Here is a 19,682-nt window from a genome sequence, read left to right on the forward strand (position 1 = left end):
GCATCTTTTAAATGTGGCGTTAGCAGCTAAGCCGGCTGTCTCGCCATCTCTCTTATCATTCCAGCTATCACTGAAATGTCATGAATCTTTTGTACATTTGTTGATAGCCCCCGAGCCCTGGGTGAACACCACAGCCCAGAGACTTTGTAATGACACCCCACCCCCCCACCCCCAGCTGTAAATGAGATTAAAGAGATCTAGGATGGGGTCCAGGAGGCAGCTTGTCTGGCACTATATGCGTGTATGAGGTCAGTTTGGTGTTTGGGCTTTGCACTATGGCAGATGCACTATTGTTATTACAATATGTACAGAGTTGGTATCAAATACAATCTGTTTGATAAGCTTGAAGTCGATGGGAACAAAAGGAGAAAATGAGATGCATCTTACCCCATATTTTTAGACACTATCTTTTTGAATTGAGACAAATGAACTAAGGCTTGTAGATGGATTGAAATGAAGGGAAAATAAAATACTAAAACATTAAAACACACCTCCTATGTTCACATCTCACTGCCTTTCTGTGTTGGTATTTAGTTATATGGTTTTAATAGATGGTTAGACTTGGGAGATTTATACTTCAGTTTTCTGCTTCTGAAAAACATTTAAAAAATAATCATATTTATGATAAATCACAGTGGGAATGGGACAAACTAATACATCAATACTGATTCCTTGAATTAATTATTACTGTAACTCATTTTTTTTTGTATCAATCAATGCGTCTTATTTTTTTCCCACCAGTCAAAATGCTAGCAAAAATCACTATCACAGTTTCTTAGAGCCAAAATTAACATCTTCAAATTGCTTGTTTTGTCTGGCTATAAGTCTCAAACCTTTCGCTATAATAATCAATGTGTTGGATTTTACTGACAATGACAAAACAGTAAAATATATTAAAATATTATTTTAATTATGACCAAATTATTATAACAACAACAACAACCCAATTGGTCGTTGACAAATCGTTCAGCATAAGAAAAGCTACATGTCAGATTCCTTATACTGCTGCACAGAGGCATTCAGCTTTCATTAAATAAAAACTGTAGAAAAGCCATTGACAAGTACTGGCAAACAGGCCAATGACTCATTATAAAAATAACAGTTTTAAAAGGCTGATGACAGCCAAGACAGAATATGTCAATCTCTTGATCTTGATCAACATGATGGATAAATTTGTCCTTTTATTCTTCAGCTGGGTGAAAGAGAGCAGCTGAGTTGTGCTTTTTCTGCTAAATACTGATGGGAGAGTCAGTCTGTCTGTATGGAGGTCAGCATTCTTTGGTATGTTGTCATGACAGGTGGGACAGAGCTGGGCGAGGAGGCGTTCCACACGTGGACGACGTCAGATGTCACTCTACGATGTCTCCAGTGTCCCACTTAGTTTTGGGTTCCTGCCACCATTCAGCCAGGAATGACTCCTCATAGTCTCCCATCCCCTCAAACTCAGCATCAGGGTTCTCTGAGTGAGAGGCGCCTATTTCCTCTGGACTTACCACGTCCTGAAAGTTAAATAAAACACTTTTAGGCAAGCATTTTATTATCTTAATTCAATTCAATCTGGCAAAACAGATACTTTTCCTTCCTGTGTCTATAAATCTGTCACTTGTGCTCCCATTAATCCAGCCTAAACAGTCCTCCTCCCCCGTCTCAGGTCCAGGCAGTGTGCTGAGCTGGGAGGGGCTGACCTGAGTTAAATAGATGTGGCACAGCCTCAGTGGCCAACACCTCCCAGCCACATACCACACACTGCTGGCGGAAAACAACCCCCCACCCCCGATTTCCCTTCCTTACACACTCTTTCTCTCCCTTTCATTCTCAAGAGACTTTCCTCTTGTGCTCTCCTTCCCATAACCTGAGCAGCAGCTTGCATTTGGCCTGCTAGTCTGCTCCTCCAAAGTCAGTATACCCCCAAACACCTCTCAGGATATTGTGATAAACAAGGACACAAACTCCAGCTTGATCAGTCATGTCAGTTGTTGTTGAGTCAAGTTAAAGTGTCAGATCACAAAAACATATTTTCATACTTGTGCACCCATAGGATTGTCTGGTCATGCAGACAGCTTGGGTTTTATCTGCTGAGGTTTTGAGATCTCTGAAATCTCTGCTGCCACCCCAGCACAATGGAGGGTTGATGGAATTTTGATTGTGCAGTTTAAAAAAAACTCAGGGATGGATATCTGAGGATCTCTACGATAAAATTAGCATAGCTAGATTCCAGTTAGAACAAGGAATTTAGGCAATTTAGATCATTTAATCTGCCAAAATTTTTCATTTTTCTAACCAGCAGATTATAACAATAATAAACCTTTTAAAGCACTATATAACTTTTAAAAAATTATAAATAAATTAATCCTCAATCCTCCAAATAAAAAGTTCAATTCACACACTGTAAATTTAATCCCTCCTCAGCTCTGGTGCACTCAACAGTTTTGCTGCTATAGCCTGATTTGGTCTGGTATGACCAGTAACTTACGGTGGTTAATGTTAGTTATTACTACAGTTATTACTGTGTCAGATCACTGATTTTAGGATTATTCTGATCCTATATACTGTTGCCATATATTTAGGTTTTAACATTATTTCATGACTGTCACTTTTGCCACAGTGATGCCAAATTCTGCTACAGCACACATATCTGCTCTGTAAATTACATGTCCTGTGTTCTCCTTTCAGAAAAGTTTATATTTCCTCTGTATACAATGGCAACCTCTATTTTTTTTTTATCAGTTTTTCAGAACACTGTCAGTCCTCCACCTACATGGATTGAGACATTGTTGCTAAACAGCCAATCTAATTCCAGCTGCTGTCAATCGAACACAGACACCAAGTCACTCCTCCAGGAGCATTTCAGGTAAGACCATTTTTTCTTGCTTTTAATAGTAAAAAACTAATTACATTGTGTTTGATTGCAAAAAAGGACAACTAAACGTGATTTCAGTAGGACTTTAAGCGTGGTTACTGTGCTCACAGTATCACCATGCTGCCCAAAAACAATCATACCTCGTCCTCTGTTTGTAGGTAGTTCAGTGCAAACTCCAGCATCTCCTTCTGCTTGGTCGTCTGGTTAAAATACCTCAGGGCCTCCTGAAAAACAAACGTGACATCAGTGTGGGTTCGACCTGAGCAGCAGCAGCAGCCAGGAGCAAACCAGCTTGTAGCAGTTTTATGACACTGCACTGAGCAGCAACAATTTGGCCTGTTTGCTTTTTGTTTACAGTCTTTTTGCCCCTCCATCTGGAAGGTTTGAAGTATCTGCTGCGCTACCAAATTTACTTGAAACTGGGGCAGCTTCAGTGGGGGAAGAAGTTTATTGGCCAGTTCAGCTCCGCACAAAAACTGGTACACTGCAGCTGCTGCCAACTCTACACCAAGCAAACAAAATTGGAGAACAAGTCTGTGTTTACGCCAGTATATGAGTTTCTAATTACCACCCTGAGATTGTGTGAATGATCACGCCAAAACCACTTTATGCTATAGGCTGTTCTGCTTTGGTTTAGTACAGCTGGTGTGAACTTTGCTGACACTTTCTGCTGCCTCTAAACAATCCAAACTACATCAGCTGAACCTGGTTCAACCACCAAAGACCTAGAAGTGCAAATGGATGAAAAGGAAACTCACAGGCCGCGGCTGGAAGTCGATATCCTCGAGGCCCCACTGCTCCCGGTAGAAACGATAGTACGCTACATTTTGCTGCATCACCTGGTCTTTGGGGTCAAACAGCATGTAACTGGCTGCACACGGAGCAGCGTTCTTCACATCGTTCACTAGAAAGGAAATGTGTAAATGCGTAAATGTGTCACAAACATGCTCTCAAAAACCCAAAAAAGCCAGAGTCGTTGTCATTGTCCTTACATTTATAATAGGAAAACTGGAGGTAGTGATACATCGTGGCGACAAACTTCTCCACAAAGAAGCCTCCAACGCTGGGTGTCAGGTGCTCCTCGCAGTTTACCTTACATTTCAGCACATCACTGTAGAGATCTGGGGGAGGCAGGGGGGAGAAAGCAACAACAACAACAACAAAACATATTACTTTTTTATCTAAATCGTGCTGAACTGTAACTCTAGTTTAAACTGCTCTCTACTCACCTGCCAGTGTGGGGTAGAAGTCTTTGAACTCTAAGATCTCGTATGAGCCCTCGCAGCCCGCTGAGCAGAGGCTGTATATTTCAAAGTACTGCGTGATGGCCTGCTCCATGTTTCGGGCGCTGTTGCTGAAGTCTCCGCTGTTGTAGAGTGTCACACTCTTCAGGAACACACTCTGGATAACAAAGGAAAAGTGAGTATTTGACTAGCATGTCTTCAGTAGGCAAACTGGAGAAGGATGACAGCGTTAGGCTTCAGACCTCATACGGCTGCTCCTCGTGGTCAATGAGATATTCTTCCACATCAAACAGCGTCTTGTAGTAGTTCATGTTCTTGGTCAAATGGGGATCATTTGGATTCTTCTTCAGGAAGGTGTGAGCTGCTGCCACGGCCTTCTCCACATTATTGAGCTGTGTAAAGAACAGATATTGTTATCTACTGTCTCTCACTGGCTTTTGAAAACAGCAGCTCCTGTAATTACCACTGCTTGCTTGGAAAACATGACCTCTGACCCCATAGCTCCAACAATTACTCTACCAGATGTCTATCACTAATGCAAGGGTTCCTGGCTACACACAGACACACTGTAGTCTGTCATACTGTCACAGACAAATATGTGGGATAAATCATAGGTAAAGAAAATACACACGGCAGTTTTGGTCAAAAGGATGAATGAACTCTGGCACCTCAGTGAAACACAGTCAACTCTCTCCTTAAAGAACTGATCTGATCCACTTTTTGATGCTTGAGTTGCTGCTTAAAATCATGTTTTATGATGTGGATGGCTGTTTGATCAACAGATGGAGAGTTTTTAATTTAGCAAACAGGTTAAACAAGACAAAATGATAAACTACTCTAAGTTAAGGTTTCAGCAAAGCAAAGTTTTGAAGTTGTGAGTCTCATAACACACCTGGGATCTAAAGGATCACAGTCAGAGTTAAAGGGTTTCAGAGCTTGATTGTTTCCTCTATGATGAATCTTGTCTGGCGAGAATAACCTGGAGCTTACTATGCACTAGATATGACCAAAAACTGTTTGAGGCACACGTTTAAGAGAAAGCAAAATCGGCCTTTTTTGCCTCGTGAGCACACCTAGTCCTCATCACTCTGTGTCTGGCACAGAAGAATAAGGGGATTGTTTTCAGCGGAACACTGGAAGAGACGTGGCACATGCTCAACTGCTGCTCGGTCAGCAGGGGGGCGCAACAAAGCAGCTGAGGGTTTAATACTCCACATGTCGCCTACTAGAAATTTCCTCTCCGTCACTCTAACGGAGTCAATCTGGCTCGAGGAAACGACTTCAGATACTTTTGTTGAGTGATCGCGCCCGTTGCGCACAGTTATCCACATTAACACCACGTTCCTGTGCTTATTATCGTTCTCTAATGAGTTTATAACGGGCAAGTCGCACTTACTTGTCTCTACAATAACCTTATACTACAATGTGTCGGGAGTTTACAGTCAAAGTGTTGCATTAAATTGTTCTGTTTGTATGTGGTGTATCCTCACACTCCAGTGTTGGGCCTACTTTTATTTTGAATCCAAGTCTTGGACACAAAACTCCACACGTCAAGCCTTTGGTCTCACCTGAAAGTATGCATACTGTATGTACCGATACGGTATCCTTTTCTCGAAAGTTTCCAGTAAATCCCTTTGTGGGTAAGCGAGAGTAAAGACTGGAAACCCCGCCTTGCACTTTTTAAGGCACGCAGCTCTCAGAAGGATGTGGCGCACGACGCGGAGGCTGCTGTCGGCGAACAGGGTGTCATTGTCCCGGCTCACGGAGCTGCAGTTGCGGCTGCAGAACGCCTCGCTGTCCCGCAGCAGCCGGTGGAGCCGCAGGCTCAGCTCCAGGAACTTGATGCTCTCTCTCCAGTTCTCCGCCGAGTACTGCTCCAGCGCGTAGCCGTACGCGGAGTCCAGCGGCATGATGTCCTTCTGAGGGAAACTTTTAAAGCTGTACTTCTCATACTGAGCCTCCACCAGGGCCGGGGTGAGAAGGGCCACGAGGCACAAGCTTTTCAGGAGCATCATCACCTCCACCGGCTCCGGCAGGAGTCTGTTCTTGTTTTGAATGGATCAGGGAGCTTCCTCCTCTTTCTTTACCAGGGATTGCTCATGTCTGTCTGCACGTAGGCTGTTAAAGCCGTGTGGAGCCTGTTGCAGAAAATGAGAATTTCTTGCCACGACTTTCAAAATAAAAGCCCCACGTATAAACCTGTAATCTGAGCTGTATTGCTTCTGGACACTATTGCAATAAAATCCAAAGACAAAGATATTTCATCTCAGGGGAAATCGTGTCTGCATTTGTTTTTCCTCTTATCAATTCAATGCATCATCATGATTTGGATGTTTGACCTAAAGTAAATGCATGCATTGTGTTTGATGCTGAATAATTCAAACGAGTTTCATGTGTGTGTGCTAAAATAATTTATCCCAGTAGTGAAAAAAGAAAGAGGTATGAGGTATACATTCAGTGGCCTACACTAAATTGTAAATAAAATAGAAACTGTCCAGATCAGCTTGCTTCCCTTGTCTATTACAATTATGAAAATAATATTTTGTCTGCAGATAGGTCTGACGAAACTACAACTCTGGAATCTCTGAGCATTTTTCATTTATAAAAAGTTTCAAAATATAATAATATTAATCGACTGCAGCCCTACAGCTGACAAACGCACCTCTTGACAATTACCTTGGAAGTCTTAAGTCTGAACTTCCGGTATAAATGGCGATAACTCCGGGTCGCTTCACACAGACGTCACAGTCTTTGAGTTTGGGACCTCAATAAAGAGAGTCCAGTTTTCCTCAGTGTTTCCGTTGTCATAACACCCAACAGACCCACGAACCAAAAGTTAACTCATTGTCTTTAAGTTATTGTTTTGATTTTTCACAATTTTAGAATTTTTACTTCCAATTCTCAGACTGTATGTTTTCATCAAATATATTGTTTGTTTAAAGAGCTCTTGTATTTATCAGTATGTATCAGCCTGGTTATCATTCTACATTCCACGGAAACAAGACAGACTGAGACATGGGTTGGTGATCCATTTGCATAGATGACATATCACTTCTGGGCAAAACTCATCCCTAATCTCTGCGATATGTGTAGAATCTGACATTTCACGTTGGAGGCCCTGCAGGCTCTTTGAGTTGGATGGTTATTAGGACCCAGAGCACGATTTTCTGAAGCAGATAGATGTGTTCAAAAAGGAATTTATCCCTGTCATCACCGTCTCAAATGTAGAATATGAAGAAGTTGAGTCTTGCCGTGCCATAACGGTGACACCCAAGGATAACGTTAGATTATGGTGAGGCACATTATAATTTTCGGCTCATCTCTTACGTGGTTGAAGTCATGACGCCAGGCCTCTGGGCCAGGCTTTACACGTTTGCAGAATTCCATTAAAAAGTGGGTGGGGGCCCAGGGGCCGCTCCTCCTCCTCTTCCTCCTGCTGTCTGGAGTTAATGACCTGAAAAAGATGCGTTAAGTAAGCCAGAGAGGGACGGGACAGGGCCGGAAGTATGAGCACAAAATAAAAGCATAGTCCTTTCAGTTATAGAAATATCCATTCACACATTACATCAGGTGTCTGTATAACTAATGTCAGCTTGTGCAACACACCGAGTTTTCTCAGACCGCTACCTAAAGCTTAGGGTGACAAACAGAGGTGGGATCACCTACTGTTGGAGCTATTTAACTGTAGCCTACTGTTTGACCGCTAGGGGAAGTATTGTTTTTGTCGTTTGCACCAGGTGTATCGATTAGACCAAAGAAGAGTTAGCAGATGGTTGCGAAAACTCGGTTGTTGTCGTAATCCACGACCACAAGCAAGGTCGTGTAATGTAAGTCAGACTTTATTCACCCTCTTTTTAAAAAAAAAATGAGAACAGCACGACAGAGGAAAAATTGCTCCAATCTCTAATTTCATTGCCTCAAAATCCGATAGATACTCGTGATGAACACACACCCAAACAGACATTACTACGGTGGCCGACACGGCTTAATTTTACTATCGTAGAAATAGTACTTATTTATGCATTTCTTGTACCTTTGTGACTGTAATATCTCAATTTTCCTGCATGAGATCAAGAAAGTTTGTCTTTGCCTGCTGACTACCAAGAAAATTGACAGATAAAACATATAACTTGACTCTGAAATTGGATCACAGATCAGAATAGCCTTTTTTGATCGCATTCAATATCTGCAACTTTTTTCATACTCCCAAGTTCTTTGAGAAAGCACTTATTTTGTAATCTGTAACCGGAAGTAGTATATCTTATTCCAGCTAATTTGATTTAGCCTGAACGCCCCAAACTTCTTGCGGTACTCCTCTCTCAATTCAACCGCATCAGGCCGCTGGCAGACGGACCTTCTGCTGAGCGAGCTTCCGTCGTAACTTTCAAAATGGACCTGATAACATCTTCAGTTTTATTTTTCCTTCATGTAGTCACCGTGAGGTGTAACCCCGGGCCGTTCGTGGATGTTGTTGTCGACCGGTACGAAATACCGAAAGTTTGTCCTCGAGAAGTGCAAACAGAGGATTTCATCCGCTATCATTTCAACGGCACCTTCTTTGAAGACGGGAAGAAGTTTGACTCCAGGTGAAGTTACAGCGAACTGCGCCGTTTAATGTCAGTTAGTTTAGACTGCGTTCATTCAGACATTCAAACCAGGGGTCCGTCTTTTTACGAGAAAGTCAGACTTTATGTAAGAACGAGCCAGAACAACGCACTTCACGTGTCCGCAAGAGTAGAACTTCGAATAGTGAGCGCTCTTAGAATATATGTTACCGTATTGCCACTGCGTTTAAAAAAGCAAAGTGCAGAGGATGGTGCTTCTAAACGTTATTTAGCATCATTGAGACAAAACAGTGAGAATAGAAATGATATGAATCCTACACCCTACACCCTTTTCTGTGATTGTCACTGAGGCTCAGAGACAATTAACTGCGGCTGAGAGAATAACTGCAGACGTGTCAATAACGTGGACACTTACCTGTGCAATAGTCTAATGAGATATATAACGCTCATTACTGATAAAAACTGTATCACCACGAAGTTTATTTAAGAATGCATGCTTTGTCTTTGCAGTGATTTAGTGTCTATAAATGAACAGTAGGTATAAACAAAGATTCGTTTTTCTTTGTTAAGGTCGTGGAAGCAATCCTCTAGGTTTTCAAAATTTAATGTAAATACCTGACTAATCATAACATAGTCAAGAGAGAGCTAAAATCCCTTCAAATAGGATTGCTGAGGTAGACGGAACACTGGATGCTGACTTTATAGCACCATAAAATGTTCTTGGCATGATCCATTGATCCTGAAAGACAAAATTTTCTGTGCAAGTTTTTCTTTTCCCCATGTTACATACTGTTTTTACATTTCTGTATTCTCATTCACCCACTCTCTTCTCATCTGCAGTCATGACCGAGGCAAAGCCTTTGTCAGCCAGGTCGGCCTGGGCAGACTCATCATGGGGATGGACCGTGGTCTTCAGGGCATGTGTGTCAACGAACGCAGGAGGATCACTGTCCCCCCACACTTGGCCTATGGAAGCATAGGAACAGGTGTGATGAAAATAGACAGTACATGTCGTCCCTTCACCTAATTGGTGTTACTGTCTGTGCTAGTTTAACTGACAGTCCTCTGCTTATCTTGACAGGTGGTGTAATTCCTGCTGACGCTGTGTTGGTGTATGATGTCCTCCTGTTGGACATATGGAATCCCGAGGACAAGGTCCAGATCCGCACCATCAGCAAACCTGAAAGCTGCAACCGCACGACCGTGGCATCAGATTTTGTTCGTTACCACTATAACGGCACTCTGCTGTCCGGTGAAGCCTTTGACTCCAGGTGAGATCAAACACCACTGAGGCTGAAGTGTAGTCCAGCGTTGTCTGGTGTAGGAACTATAGAGTATCACCTGTCTGTTTCTGTCATTAATGCAGTTACTCGAGGAACAACACCTACAACACCTACTTGGGACAGGGTGACCTCATCAAAGGCATGGACGAGGGTCTTCTGGGCATGTGTGTCGGAGAGAGACGGATCATCATTGTCCCACCTTTCCTGGCATATGGAGAGGATGGATACGGTACTAAATAATGATATTCAACATGGCTGTGGCTTGTGTCAGAACATTTTTAACTTATTTCCCAAGAAGGCAAAAATAACTGTAGTATTTGCCCCCCCCAACAGGAACACTGGTCCCTCCTCAGGCCACGCTGGTGTTTGAGGTGCTGCTGGTTGACATGTTCAACCCCAAGGACGATCTGATTGTGGAGGTGAAGGAAGTGCCTGAAGGCTGCACTCGTAGGACGGTGACTGGAGACTATATCCGCTACCACTACAATGGCACCTTCCAGGATGGCACGGCCTTTGACTCGAGGTAAACCTGAGATTGCTCTGTTTTCAGAGAGAGATAAAGTGTGGGCAAAATGAATTCTGACTGTCACACTTCCCCTGACAGCTACCAGCGAAACAGCACCTACAACACTTACATTGGGATGGGATATGTGATCCAAGGGGTGGACAAAGCTCTGTTGGGGTTGTGTATAGGAGAGAAAAGGAGGATTACAGTTCCTCCTCACATGGCGTATGGTGAAGACGGAGTTGGTGAGTTTGCTTAATGGAGAGTTTAGAAGACATTTGGAATGGAACAACAAACCACCAAGTTGTTGTTTAGGTTTGTCACGCTGCCCTGTTTATTTCTCTCCTTGGCCGTAGGAGACCTTATTCCTGGCTCTGCTGTGCTGGTCTTTGACATTCACGTCATTGATTTCCACAACCCGAAAGACCCGGTCGAGATTAAAGTTACCCACAAGCCTCAGGAATGCAACATGACCAGCGAAACTGATGATCTGATTCAGTACCGTTACAACTGCTCCCTGATGGACGGCACCCTGCTGTACTCCTCGTGAGCGCCATCTGCTGTTCACTCTGCTGCACTGCATCTGACCAGCTCCTGGTTCATGCATGTAATCATTGTCGGCTCCTCGACTGAGAGTGGATACATATGCTAGCATGGCTCAATGTTCTGATACGAGGAGAAGTTTTATTTCTTTGGATTTGATTAATTCCTGCTATTAAGAGTGGTAACACGTTATGTGTCACTTTCCAGGGACCATTATGCCTCACCCTCCACCACGACTCTCGGAGCAAACAAGGTGATCCTGGGTCTGGAGGAAGGCTTTAGTGGCATGTGTGTGGGTGAAAAGGAGAGAGGTGATCGTTCCTCCGCACCAGGGGCACGGTGAAAATGGAGGTCAGTCATTGGAACTGTGCAGATCACACCCTGCATATACTTTCTTTTCACCCTAAACCATGTTTTCTCTGCTCTGTGTTGGTGTTCCCAGCTGGAATAGTCCCCAGGAGTGCCGTGCTCTTCTTTGAGCTGGAGTTGGTGGATCTGCAGAAGGGAGTGCCTGACGGCTACATGTTTGTGTGGCTAGGAGACAGCCCAGACCCCCTCTTTCCTGCTATGGACCTTAATGGTGACAAAGAGGTACCTTTAGAGGAGGTAAGCAGACAAGCAAAGTTTAATCCAACTAATTTAGCTGTTATATTTATATTAAAAAAAAAAAAAAAAAAAAAAAAAAATCATTTTAACAGTTTGGTTTATCCCCCGTTTTCTCCTAGTTTTCATCCTTCATCATGATCCAAGTTAGAGAGGGCAAAGGCCGTCTCCGGCCAGGGCTCGAAGCTGACTTCATCATCAAGGACATGTTCAATAACCAGGACCGCAATACAGATGGGAAGATTGTAGAGGATGAACTGAAACTTAAGGTGGATGAGGAGCCTGAACAAGTGAGACGAGATGAGTTGTAAAGGGGACATGCAGTGTTTCAGTGGTGGTAAGAAACAGCTATGCACTAGCTGAGGCTATACTGTTGTCTTAGCAACTGTCGTGCCACTATTTTGCAAATGTTTCAGATACTGAAACATTGTTTAGCCTTTATTTAAGGTATACAGACAGTTTGCCTTACTAGGTTCTATCAAGATATTAATGACCGCTCTTGCAGTAGAACCACGTTGGCAGCACAAGAAAACATCTACATTTGAGCGGTTAGGAAACAGGTGTTGAAAATGTGAAAGAAAAAATTATATCTGTACAGAAAATCTCTTCCCCTCAAAGATTTAACTCAAGCATTGATGTCAAACTACCTTACAAATATTTAATCTAAATTAGTCAAATGGCGAAGTATGGATGCAAAGGAAATTATTGTGCAATCATTATGTCAGACATACTGTATATTCCATGAACTGTGAGATTTTACAGTGTGTATTGTGCTACTCATTGCCTCAGCATATTATTTTATTTGTGACCAAAGACTGTATCTTCATCTTGTGTTTTAGTGTTCTCCAAAGTTTTATCAGCCAAAAATAGCTCTTCTGAAAACACATACAGCATTTACAAAAGACACATGTCCTGATGTGCAGTGCTGGTCATGTTGTCTTGTTTGTGTCTTTGATGTTGTGTTATGTTCAGACCTGTGGGACAGAACCTCACCATTTTATTACAACTGTAATGTGTGATGTGAAAATATTAATTATTATGTCCGTAAATAAAAGAGTTTCACCCTCAGATTTTGTGCACTGATAATCAGTCTGGCGCATGGCTGTACAGATCTTATAATGTGTCTAAGGCTTCTCTCCGTCTTTGCCGTGGATGAATCAGAGGCGGTTGCTAGGCGGACCAGATTCAGCCGGCCAATCAGCGTTTTACTGCCAGTTAGCTGACGTATGTCAGCATTGGCTGCAACGTGTCTCCTCATTGGCTATTGCCTTCAGGAGGAGCGCAGAGAGGCGGAGTCTCTGAGGAGTTCCATGGTATCAGAAAACACTTAAACCAAGTTTGAAGCGTTGCTTCGGTTTGCCAGTACCAGTGAGAAAATATCGTTACCGAAGAGGTCTGGATGCTAAAGCAAACCCTGGAGCTGCTTTTTTGTCGAACGGAAGTGAGAGTGGACGCTGAACGCACCTGCGGCGCGAAGGTAAGGCAAACAGCACGTGGGGGTTAGTATTAGCATTAGCATCGAGCGTTAGCATTATCTTTATCGTTTAAAGATTCCTTTGTAACTTTTCCTTTTTGGGGTTGTTTGCGTGGGTTAAAGTGTGTTTGTATTTCTGTGATTAAAGCGTCCCAGACATGAGTTGTGGTGGGTGGTAGCTGTTTAGTAGTCAGTTTGTCTGTTTACAGTTCCACTAGCATCTCTTTAGCATTACTTTGCATATATTTTACTGCGTCTTTGTAATGTTGTGCTCCAGCACGGTCAGTTTAAGTCAGTTTATAGCTGATTATCATGTCGATGTGATCATTTTGTCTCTATTTGTCGTGGTATTGGATCGTTTTGCGTCTCTAGCTGGCTGTTTTACCTCTATTTGTGGTCAGCTTCTTTGAGGTTGTTTTGCATGGTATTGTGTCTTTGTAGGTTAGTGTCTATTCTTGGCCATTTAACGTTTCTTCGTGGCCGTTTTGTGTTTCGGTGTGGCAGTTTAGAGTCTCATTTGTGTGTCTTTATAGCTTTGTGGTAGTAATCTGTCCATAAACATCCATTGATCCCCTCTTGTGTATATTATTGATTAGGAATCTCTTTGCGGTGACTTATGACCTTTATTGGGCGCAGTTTTGAGTTAAATACAAGCTTGAAAACTAGATTTTAACTCTGCTCCTCCACAAGTTTTAAGCCTCAAGAGTATGTCGCAATGTACGAGCTGAGATTACTATTATTATTAGCAAAACTATTTTAAAAACGCTTTTCTCTCTGAGATCAATAAAGACATATTCTGGTAACATCAGGTCAATTATTCTTTATTATTTGGCTATTTGTTTTTCAAGTGTTGTACTTGTGTTTTCCAGGTTTACTCGTTCAACTGCTGCAACCTGGACAGGAACACCAGCTCTCACCTTACAAATCAAACAGGTATGTGTCCTAAAGATTTACCCAGTCTGAAAAAAAATTTGTTGATGAGCTGAATTATTAATGATAATAACAGTGTTATTGTTTAAATCCTTGGTATTTAATTAGTTTAGTATTCAATATTATAATAATGCATTCATTGTGTCTATAAATTGTCATAAAACAATAATAGTTATAATAATTTAAAAATAATAACTTAAAAACTCAACATAGTTGTCAGTTAATTTTCTGCCTGTGGACGTCAGTATAATTAAAAATACTATACAAAAATTTAGTCAGGTGAAAGTTTTTATTATGCCGTTCACACTAATATATGTGATGCTTCCAGTGATTAGTTGACAGATGACTCATATAGAAATTTAAGATTTAAGATAATCATTTAAGTAAATTTTTCCCAGATATTTATTGTTATTGATTCTTAAAGATGTGATACTTTTTCTTGTCATGTGTGACAGTACACAGCCCATTTTCTGAGACACTCCTCTAATGTTTGGAAAATGTTCTGGTTCAGCTGTAATGTTGAATATTTATGTTATTCATGGTTAAAGTGTTGATAAGGAATAGGTAGTAGTGTATTGAAGTTTTTCCTTCATATATTTCTCTTTTATTTCCTCCAGGTGTCACCATTTTGTCCATGATTGCGGAGTCTTTGTACAATGAAGAAGTTCTTTGAGACCAGGACTGAGGCCTTCAGGTAATTCACAAACACCTCTACATCAACTGTCCAACTCAGAACACTGACATTAAACTGCTTATGTTCAGTATTTGATCTTCAGTCTGAATAGTTTGATTTGTCACAAAAAGACCTTATGTATTATTAATGTTTATTTGCATAGTTCATGAATGTACAGTTGAAAGAAAATGAAGAATTTAAACATCAGGTCTCTCCCTCCCTCCCTCCCTGTCTCCCTCTCCTTTGCTCTTGCTCCTTTTCACTCTTTCTTCCTCTGTCTCGCTCTCCGTCTTTCTCCCTAGTTCTCTTAAGCCTGGCACACACTAACAGATTTTTAAAATCTTACTAGATGTAGAAAATGTGAGAGACTACACACATGACAACAAATAATGTCAGATTTCACAGTTTTGATCTTATAGTGTGTGGTGTGACCAACACAGCACACCACCCCCTAACAGATTCACCACCTACAACCAAAGTCTGGACTCTCAAAACTCCAAATCTCACACGGTCAAAGGAGACTCTAGAGTAAACAAACATGGTGGACAACAAAGTCTCTTGTTTGTTGTGCTTTCATCTTCAGTCAGCTTGCTTCCTGATTGGCTATCGTTCCGTTCCATGTGACAATCCACAGAGTGCATGCTCAGTGTTAATATTAAACAGAAATATTAAACATGTTTAATATTTATCGAGGCGGCTCTGATCGTCTTTAGAGCAGATCAGCGAGGGTAAAATCACTCTGAACACACCTCACACCACAGGATAATCTGACAAGATCATCTTTAGAACCATCAGATAATCAGACCTTTGCTGAGTTTGATTGTGAGGGGAGGTTCTGGGCCAATAATTGGCCCGATTATCTTTTGGTGGGTCCCCTGCTTCACTATTTCTTTCTAATTCTTTCTTTCTGCCTCCTCCTCTCGCTCTTTCTCTCTTCCTTGCTCTCTCACTCATTTTCATGCTTTGTATCTCCGTCTCCCCTCTCTCTCACACTTTCTCCCTCTGTGTCTCATTCTCTCCCTTTCCCTCTTTCTCCCTCTGTGTCTCATTCTCGCTCTCTCTGTCCTCCCCCCGTGTGTCTCATTCTCTCTCCCTCTCTGTCTCTCATTCTCTTCCTCATTCTGTCTTTCCCTCTCTTTGTCTCTCTCTCTCTCTTTCAGTTTCAGTACAGTTCAGTTTCACACTAGAAACACTCATTTTGCTTTATTTTGGCTTCTATCAACCAAATTTAGTTAAAATTTTAACTGACTTTGGAGAAAAAACATTTCCATCCACTGCTGCTGCTGTGAATATCAGGAGCTGGTGGAGTCAGTTCTCCAGTCAGAGCAGCTTCTTCTGTCTTTGTGTATAAAGCAAATTTAACTCTTGGACTGATTCTGATTAGTCCAGAACCAGTTAGTCCACACTCTGGTTTCTTTGTAGATTTACTGTCTTTTACTTTTTGAACTTGTTTGAAGTTTAATACCTAGAAATGCTGTGCTTTTATTTTGATGTGTTAAAAGTCACATATTTCTATTAATGTTTGTTGTGTTTTTCTCCACAGGATTCAAACTTCAACCATTAAAGCACAGAGAGAGGAGACAGATGTGAAGACATTTCCAAAAGGTCAGTGTTAGTTAAGCCTTTCAGTCAGACACTGTCATTATCTCAGCTGCAGTTTGACACAAATAGCAACAAATTAAAGCTGCTGTAACTTATCAGTTCCAATTGGTATTTTACAATAATGTACCTGCAAACAATAAGTTTTAAATATATATACACAAATCTTTAGAATAGGATAGAATATAATAGAAAGCATTTTAATAAATAGGTTAAAAAAATAGGTATAAAACTTTTAAATAAATTGATAAATTGAAAACCTTTAAATATTAAATATAAAACCAACCTTCAAAAAATTGGTCTTAAAGAAATAGTTCTATAAAAGTATAAAATCATTTAAAAATACATTTCAAACCCTAAAGGAATAGGTCTAAAAATAAAAATAAAACATTTAGAAAACCTCATAAAACAGGTTTGAAAATAAGGTTAAAACCTTTCAGTGTTTGACCTTTTAAAGTCTGTGTAAAGCAACTTTAGACACTTGTCTATAAAAACATTATTAATGTTAGAAAATACTGGTTAGAGTGAGGCAGTAACATATTTGTTGCCATCAACAACACACTAGTTATCACAAAGTGAGTTTATTATTAGTGTAACATCATTATACTTTGTTTTCAGTAATATCACTGCCTACACAATGCAACATGTCCATAACAAGATGCTAACTGTCACTGTGCTGCACTGAGTGGGTGTGGTTTCAGCGCCTTCAGTGGACACGCCTCCAGTGTCTCAGAGCACTCCTTAATTTTTCAAGATTTTGAAACCTAATTTTATAAATTTGCCAATTTTTTTAACCATTCAAATTTAGCTGGATGATTATTAGTACATTTTTCTGTGGCTTCTGTGACTAACTCACAATTACTACAGAAATACTAATGGCAGTAGTATTTACACAGACTTTAAAGGTACATATAGATATAAAACCTTTAAAATAGGTCTAAGAATTAAGTATGAACCTTTAAGAAAATGTCAAAACAATAAGTATTAAATCCATAAGTTAAGTACTAAATGTTAACCAATAGGTCTAAAAAAACAAGTATAAAGCCTAGCCTTTAAATATATAGTTAGAACCTGTATTACTATATGTCTGAACAGTGAGTGTGAAACCTTTTAAAAGTAAAGTATAAAACCATAAAAAATAAATGAGGGGGCTTCAAAACGTTTGTGGAAAAAGGACAGTTGGAAAAAACAGTTTGTTACGATGATTATTTTTGCGTTGCAACATGCATTTAGGGGTTCATGTTAGAACGAGAACATGCAGGTGCATTGAGATCAAAATCCCTGCATATGATTTTTAGCTATGTACTTTTTCCACAAACTTTTTGAAGCCCCTCTCGTATAAAACCTTAAATATATTTTCAGAATGTTTAAAAATAGGTCTAAAATTTTAAATATGAAATGCAGTAAAATGATTTATATAACCTCAGTTACAATGAAATGCAACTCAAAAGTTTAGAAAAACATTGAATGATTTTATTCCAGACATTTAACAAATCACAGCAAAGATAATGACAGACATTTGAGCACAAGGAAACACTTGTTAGAGCTGGTTAGAGTGAGGGTTAATTTAGTTATGAGCGCATTTTCCAAAGATGAGCATATCTACGAAGTAACTTTGTGATGATTTAACTATTTGTGATAGAATTATTAAATAGTTGTATCATAAGCCCATGACTACATTACAGATGACAGAGAAAAACTGTGTTCAATTGAACAACAGGAAACCAACACTGTTTACAGCAGTTAGATGGTAGAGGTCTTTTATCTAATTAACAGCCTCATACCACTTCTGTTTTCTTTCATCCACTTCAGGTCTTCAGCTGCTGTCGTCTTCTCCTCCTGCAGAGACAAGAACACGTGTTAATCACAGAAAATGATCAGTAAATCAAAATATTTTTGCAACATACTATTCTGACATTTGTTGATGTTTTTATGTCTTAACATACTATGACGGAGGAACTATCTTAAAGTAGCCATCTTACCTTTGTGTAGAGGTGTGAGCGTGTGGAAAACAGTGTTTGTTGGTTAGGTTAGATTTTCAATTTGCTATTTCAAACAGTGCAATATCAGTATTCAATCTATTACTGTGTACATAGTTCTGTTCATATTGTTTATTATTTTTATATATTATCTTGTTATATATATATATATATTTTTTTTTTTTGCTGTTGCAACACTGAATTTTCCCACTGAGACTGATAAAAAATTATCTTACTCAAATAAATACTTGTGAACACTGAATATTTTGCCACTGTTTAATATTGTATGGAAGTGATTAATTTGACAATAGAGTAACTCAACTCAAAAGTTATACTATGATGATTTTTTAACCGTTTCTGACACCTTACTATACTATATTTTTTTGACCATTTATCATGTCTTATTATTCTATTACATTTTTTGACCAGTTTTGAAGCCATACTGTACTATGACTTTTTTTTCACACTTTTGACACCTTACTGTACTATGACTTTTTTGGATGGTTTTTGAAACTTTACTATACTATGACTTTTTGGGCAATTTTTGATGCCATACTATTCTGACTTTTTTTTTTTTTTTTTACCATTTTTCGTGCCTTATTATACTATGACTTTTTTGACATTTTTTCAGGCCATACTATACTGTGACTTTTTTTAGACCAGTTTTTAATCCATACTGTACTATGACTTTTTTGATGGTTTTTAACGCATTACTATACTGACATTTTTTGAAGCCTTACTATTTTTTTCCACATTTTACATGCCTTACTATACTATGACTTTTTTGATGGTTTTTGACGCATTACTATGACATTTTTTGAAGCCTTACTAATTTTTTTTCACATTTTCTGACTCCTTACTATACTATGATAATGTTTAACCATTTTTGACACCTTACTGTACATTTTTTGAAGCCTTACTATTTTTTTCCACATTTTACATGCCTTACTATACTATGACATTTTTTGATGGTTTTTGATGCCTTGCTATTTTATGACTTTTTTGACCAATTTTAAAGCCATACTGTACTATGACATTTTTTTATGCCTTACCATACTACGACTTTTTGAGACCGTTTTTGAAGCCTTAGTATACTATGACTTTTTGTGACCGTTTTTGAAGCCATACTCTACTATGACATTTTTTGAAGCCTTACCACACTATGACGTTTTTTCACACTTTTGATGCCTTACTGTACTATGACTTTTTTGGATGGTTTTTGACACCTTACTATACTAATTTTTTTGACCATTTATCATGCCTTACTATTCTATTACATTTTTTGACCAGTTTTGAAGCCATACTGTACTATGAATTTTTTGGATGGTTTTTGAAACTTTACTATACTATGACCTTTTTTGACATTTTTGACCAATACATGTTTTTGACAATTTTTGATGCCATACTATACTATGAGTTTTTTT

At 39.8% G+C, this 19,682-nt stretch overlaps 2 protein-coding genes and 2 long non-coding RNA genes across 4 annotated transcripts in view; 2 read left to right on the forward strand and 2 right to left on the reverse strand.

Annotated features, from left to right (window-relative positions):
* Positions 1–889: 889 nt before the first annotated feature.
* Positions 890–6,245, reverse strand: p3h4 (prolyl 3-hydroxylase family member 4 (inactive)). The gene is made up of 7 exons (XM_018660563.2): positions 5,673–6,245; positions 4,347–4,496; positions 4,090–4,261; positions 3,853–3,981; positions 3,619–3,764; positions 3,001–3,084; positions 890–1,499 (listed from the first exon to the last, which is right to left on the reverse strand). The coding sequence occupies exons 1-7, from the start codon at positions 6,117–6,119 to the stop codon at positions 1,350–1,352; spliced, it is 1,278 nt and encodes a 425-aa protein (XP_018516079.1). The 5' UTR covers positions 6,120–6,245; the 3' UTR covers positions 890–1,349.
* Positions 6,246–8,387: 2,142 nt separating this feature from the next.
* fkbp10a (FKBP prolyl isomerase 10a) lies at positions 8,388–12,671 on the forward strand. Its single transcript, XM_018660562.1, is given in 11 exon segments — positions 8,388–8,690; positions 9,510–9,655; positions 9,751–9,940; positions 10,036–10,181; positions 10,286–10,475; positions 10,557–10,702; positions 10,814–11,003; positions 11,208–11,304; positions 11,306–11,351; positions 11,443–11,606; positions 11,726–12,671. Coding segments are annotated over 11 exon segments (1,701 nt in total). The 5' UTR covers positions 8,388–8,493; the 3' UTR covers positions 11,915–12,671.
* A 157-nt stretch (positions 12,672–12,828) lies between these two features.
* On the forward strand, positions 12,829–18,505 carry LOC127142945 (uncharacterized). Its single transcript, XR_007814058.1, has 5 exons — positions 12,829–13,080; positions 13,947–14,010; positions 14,625–14,701; positions 16,224–16,285; positions 18,092–18,505. It is a non-coding gene; the product is annotated as an uncharacterized LOC127142945 (long non-coding RNA).
* The window catches only part of LOC127142946 (uncharacterized), a 6,470-nt gene continuing 4,550 nt past the window's right edge, over positions 17,763–19,682 (reverse strand). Inside the window, exon 3 of the long non-coding RNA XR_007814059.1 lies at positions 17,763–18,118. This is a non-coding gene — a long non-coding RNA (uncharacterized LOC127142946). The remainder of the gene's footprint in view (positions 18,119–19,682) is intronic.

Source organism: Lates calcarifer, linkage group LG11, assembly GCF_001640805.2.
Source record: "Lates calcarifer isolate ASB-BC8 linkage group LG11, TLL_Latcal_v3, whole genome shotgun sequence".
Taxonomy (NCBI): domain Eukaryota; kingdom Metazoa; phylum Chordata; class Actinopteri; family Centropomidae; genus Lates; species Lates calcarifer.